Genomic DNA, 5,818 nt, shown 5'->3' with positions numbered 1-5,818 from the left:
CATTTTAAACTATCTTGCTTCAGATAGAATAGTAAAATAAAGTTATTCCTTAGAAATGTTTTCTGGAATCATATTTTCATTAAGTTTATATATAATTGAATTATAATTATGTAATTACAGTGTAAAAAATCAAGTGTAGGGCCTACTACAAAGTTGACACTGTCAACCTTCATTGTCTGACTTAAAGGCTAGATTAGAGGATCACACAGTTTAGGAACTCAAAATTCTCCCTCCTCTTTATGATAATTGTACATGAAATATACAGTCTTAGGTTTTTTTTAAAGGAGAGATTTGGAAACTGAATCCATATGTAGGGTGAGGGAGAATGAGTAAAAGGTGACATCAAGGTTCAAATGTGGATGACTGGAAAGATAGTAGTGTAGAACTAGGAACATTCAGGTTATTTGGGAGGAAGGATTGTGACTGTTTTACATGTTTTAAGTCCAAGATGTCACTGGGATAATGAGTTGGAAATGTTCAATAAACAAATGTTGACATAAGGCTGAAGTTCAAGAGATAAATTGAGGGCTGAAGAGGGATATATATATATATATATATATATATATATATATATATATATATATATATATATATATCTGTAAGTCATCTGCATTGAGATGATAATTAAATCCATGGAACTTGATGATGTTCCCAAGAGAATGACTATATATAGAGAGGACTCCAGGCAGAATCTTGGGGAAAGTGGACTCAGTAGACTTCAAAGAAAGAAAAGATGCTCAGTGATGATGGCAAAAGAAGCAAGAGGTTCCACTCCCACCCCAGGATATGTGTATAAGTATAGGGGAAAGAAGTTAGCAATGGATAGAGCACTGTGCCTTGTTAGGAAGATTAATCTTCTTGAGTTCAAATCTGGCCTCAAACACTTGCTAGGTGTGTGATCTTGCTCAATCCCCTTAACTCTGTTTGCCTCAGTTTCCTCATCTGTAAAGTTACCCAGAGAAGGAAATGACAAACCATTCCAGTATCTTTGCCAAGAAAATTCCAAATAGGGTCATGAAGAGTGGAACAAGCCTGAAGATGACTGAACAACAAGAAAAGGTAGAGCCTTATATGTTCTGATTTATATATGTTGTTTTCCCCATGAGAATGGAGGTGTCTTTAAGAAAGGAGATATTTTTTGTCTCTACTTTTGTACCTTCAGTGCCTAGTACAGCATCTGGCAATATAATACAATTATGTGTTTCTCCCCAGATTGTGTATAAAATTCATAGAATCATAGGTGTAGAGACAGAAGACCTAAGAGTCCACAAAATCCAACACTTTTATTTTTCAAATGATGAAATGGAGACTTTAAGAGAATAAATGTTTTGCCCAATTTCACACAAGTGACTCTGAGGCAGGATTTGAATTCAGATCTCCTGACTCCAAAGCATTTTCTTGCTATTCTACATCGCTTCTAAATGCTTTCCAAGAAATCAACAATTTGGAATTGTTAGCAACAGTTGTGTTATTCCAAGATAACGTCCATCTTTAAATTTATGATTCTAAGATCACCATTGTTGTTGTTTGTCCTTCCTTCTCAAGGAGTACCATGACATCAGGGAGATGACACAATAACTTGTCAGTGAATTGGATTTAAGTGAGGGGGGCTGGGCAAGGTCATCTGCCTCACTTTCCCCGCCAGAGCCATTTGGATCCAGTGGCAGACCTTAAACCTGTCATGGAGTGGCCAACAATAGGTCCCAAAGCTAAGATCCAATTGGTCGTTGTTTGGGTCCTAATTCTCTCAGGGTGAATGTAAATAGCAATAATTTCTGTTTTGGTCAGAATCCTGAGGGTTTTACCCCCCCCCCATTTATTTATATTTTTTTAACTAGGTAGAAGAGTTCATTCTTTGCTTTAATTGCTACCTAATCTTAATCACTGAATGAGTATGGCCTCAGTCAAAGTGATACTGTTAAAGACCTTAGCTTAGAAAGGCCAGGGTTTCTCACTGCATCCAAGGCTCACTCCAGTCATCTTGATCTATACCTGGCCACTGGAGAAGAATTTGGAAAACATAGGATAAAAAATCACCACTAAAAAAATCGGGGGCTGAAAGAGTATAAGCAAAAAAAAAAAACTAATTCAACCCAGACAGAAATGGATTTTGTTAACATTTTTATTGCTACATGCTCCCCAATACAACAAATAGCATCAGTAGTGTACACTTCTATGAACAAGAAATTTGAGCTTGGTACAAAAGAAAGTCCAAAGACTTGGAGTGGAAATAATATATACATCTTTATTGGAGGTGCATGTATGCCCACATAGACCTGCATATGCCCCTGTGTATACAGACAAATGCTGACACCTCAGCAACATAGAAAGAGTTGTGTTTCTGGACCAGCATGAGGAAAAAATAAACATCTTATTGGTCTGTTTGAGGCTCAGGGACGGTCTAAAAAAATCTACAGCTCACTAAATTACTTTGACCTTCAAATGGCTTGCATAAAGCAGCAGCAGTTTGTGAGAGGTACTGAGTTAATGTTGAGTGGGCTAGCTTACCAAGTCCACATGACAAAGAGCACCATGAGCCACGTGTTTCACATCCTGGTCTTTCTGGTATTAACCAAGCTACATTCGAGTTTACATTAGGTCTATCCCCACAGATGGGGGATGCATTTCTACTCAACTAGCTGATCTGGAAAATCACAATTCTTAAACTTTCCATTTTCTCTCTTATTTTCCAAAATGCAATGCATTCAGTCCTAATCTATATCATAGCTCCATTTAGTGCTATGAATTTACTTTTTCATTGATTTATATTTTCATCTTAGACTATCATAGGATGAAGCATTTTTGGTTGATGGTTTTTTTATTATTATTTTTTGAAGGTGATCTCATTAAAGTTTGACCAACTAACTTTAAAAGTATAGGATGTTTGTAATCACCATCAGACTTTTTTTTCTCAAATTGAGTTCAAGAATTCAACTACAGTAGTTTAATTAGCTTAAATTTCTGTTCTAGGTATACAGTATAACATATGTCTCTAATTAGATCTCTCTATTTTTACCACAATGTCACTGCTATTAGTGTAAATATTTATTACATAAAATACTATCAAGAAAAACATCCATTTTAATAAATATCTTCAGTTCTGAATTCTATATACATGTACTTTACATCTGCTTGCTAGTGTGGTTGATTTTCTGGTAGGAAAGGTGAGAATGGACACAATTTATTTTTATGTTATTGGATTTGCACTTAGATAAATGGTGGTGGGTGCCATAGCAAACTATTCTGAACACATATCTCTATTTCAACTTTCAACTGAAGCTTCCTTAAAATGTCCTCTCTCTCCCAAGCCCTGCTTTTGCCATATGCTCTTGGCAATGTACATGAATGCCTCTTTTGGATTTGTGATGCTTCTTTTGACTTCCATAGGTCAAACAAATTTTGCTAAATACCTCTTCCCTTGTGAACAGTTCATCAAGTAACCAGATAACTACTCTCTATACCTCTCAGAGCATATGCTATTTAGACTTCTTGGGAAAAGAATGAGAAAATAAGAAGACACATGGTTACTCAAACTCATACAGTACTTGTTGAGACCAAGATGATTAAGCTCTGGTTGGTTTACACTCAGAACATGCACATTTAACAACTTTCTCTATTGTATTTGACTATCCACAAAATTTTAATGCTTTTTTGGACTGACATATCTATATCTTGAGTTTAATTTTTTTTAAAGCATCACATTGTTGACCCAACCAAACCCTTTGCATTTCCAGTTCTCTCCAATTCATATCAAACTGGAGGTCCCCTACATCATGGGCTGTTTTAAAAATCAATTCATGGAATGTTCATAAGGCATCAGTACACAATGGGTGGCACCTAGAATATCTAGAAATGTAATAGAGTAAACAATTGTTTGAGAACATATCTCTTAAAATAATACTGATTTAGCAATATACAATATTTACACAACAGCTGCAAATTTGCTCATATAATATCTGTTATATAGATAAATAGGAATACAAGTCTTATGGATTCTCTTGTTCCATTTCTAAAATATTTTGTGGACATGTAAACATTTCATACCTCTGGTTTATTTTTTACATGTGATTTTTTAAAAAATAAAAAATCAGCTGATGTGCAAAATTGGTTCCAGCCACCCTTTTCTGTACCAAGGAAAGGCTGATACACTCAGCAACTCACTTTCACTTCTGCTAATAATCTTTGGTGCTTTCTTCCAATGAATTCAAGCTAATCAGACAAAGGAGAATGAAAGGAGGAAAGCAGTTAGAAAGTGAACCAGCACTTTTTGCTCTTCCATTTATACATAAAACGAATGAGTTGATGACCTGTGGAGAGTTTTGCTTTTAACAAAAGCAATATGCACCATGGGGTGTCCAGAATTTCCTATGGTTTCTGCCCTTTCAAAATTAGTTTTCTCATCTTTCCACAGTGGATGGTCTTAAAGGATGTTTCTTATCAGCTGCCTTCATATTCTTCCTTGATGTTCTTGCTGGAGATAAAACACCAGAGGAAGCATTTATTGCCACAGGAGGAAATGCCACCTGAGAAGAGGAATTGAAACTCTGACTCTTGGTAGAAGGTGGGGCTGGTTCTTGATCAGGTCTCAAGGTCTTGCTTTTTGTTTGGTGAGCTCTCCCCTGGAGTAAGTTAGCACCATTGGGTTTATTGTCTGTATATACACGGGAGTTGTCTTCGGAGGAGGGCAACCTACTTGGAGATTTCTTTTTGGCGGTGGATCCCACCTGATAAGGTATCAAAGGTGTCGGCATTACTAAGGAACTAGGGAAGTCACTGGGGTGATAAATTGCACCATCACTAGTTTCAGCAGCATCTGTAAGGTATGGTGGGGCGAGCGTAGTACCACGCTTACCACAGGATTCACAGCAAAGTTTGTTATAACCTGGAATAGAACAATATCGTGCCAGGACCTCCATTTGACAAAAAATTGACTTATCTCCCAAGCATGGCTCATCTGTACATAAAAAAGAAAAGGACAAATTTTAGTTAATATTTCAAAAGATTTAAGTGGAATGCTAAGAACTAATCAAATGGAATTTCCATTGTGATACATAAGAATTTATGAACCGATTCATGGGATGAATATTTCTATGCTTAACAGCCTATAATAAACACAGCTGAGGTTAGTGCTTAATAAGCTCTTGATTCTTTCACAGCTTTCAGTTCAATCCCCAGAGGCACATCTTAGCAGCAATCTGTGGCTCATTGTCTAATGGAAATTTTGGGAAAAACAGGATCCATTTTAGAGTCAACTTGGCAAGAATGCATGTAATTTAAACCAAAAGTATAGTCAAAGGATAGACCTTAGAATGTAAGAACCATAAATGATATAAATAAAATAGATAAGGAACTACACTTAGGAAGCAACTGAAAGATATTTAAAATGCCATTTTGATTAAGAGATATCTCTTAATTCAGTTGACATTTAGTAGGTTTGTGCTGTGAGATGGGTACTGGATATATTAATGTTTTCAAATTGTTTCAGTAATGTCTGATTCTTTGTGACCCCATTTGAGGTTTTGTTGACAAAGGTACTGAAATGGTTTGTTATTTCCTTCTCTAATTAATTTCATAGATAAGGAAACTGAGGCAAACAGGGTTAAGTGAAAACCCTTAAGCTTTTTGGTTTTTTTTTGTTTGTTTGTTTTATTTTGTTTTTTACTTCCCCAGGAAATTCTGGACTTCCCAGAATCACACAGTTGATAAAAGTCTGAAGTTGAATTTGAACTCAGGAATTTTCCTGACTAGGCTCTAAGCTCTATCCACTGCACCATTTAGTTATTCCCATTAAGTTTTATACAAGCATCAAGATGGGAAA

The 5,818-nt window shown here is 35.9% G+C and overlaps 1 protein-coding gene across 2 annotated transcripts in view; it reads right to left on the bottom strand.

Annotated features, from left to right (window-relative positions):
• Positions 1 to 2,108: 2,108 nt before the first annotated feature.
• ADAMTS3 (ADAM metallopeptidase with thrombospondin type 1 motif 3) overlaps positions 2,109 to 5,818 on the bottom strand; it is a 281,852-nt gene continuing 278,142 nt past the window's right edge. For both annotated transcript variants that reach the window (XM_074275098.1, XM_074275097.1), the window contains exon 22: positions 2,109 to 4,954. In XM_074275098.1, the coding sequence (XP_074131199.1) occupies positions 4,398 to 4,954 (557 nt within the window). In that variant the 3' untranslated portion in view covers positions 2,109 to 4,397. The remainder of the gene's footprint in view (positions 4,955 to 5,818) is intronic.

This window comes from Sminthopsis crassicaudata, chromosome 6 (genome assembly GCF_048593235.1).
Source record: "Sminthopsis crassicaudata isolate SCR6 chromosome 6, ASM4859323v1, whole genome shotgun sequence".
In the NCBI taxonomy this organism is placed as follows: domain Eukaryota; kingdom Metazoa; phylum Chordata; class Mammalia; order Dasyuromorphia; family Dasyuridae; genus Sminthopsis; species Sminthopsis crassicaudata.
This window is presented reverse-complemented; position numbering and strand designations above follow the sequence as displayed.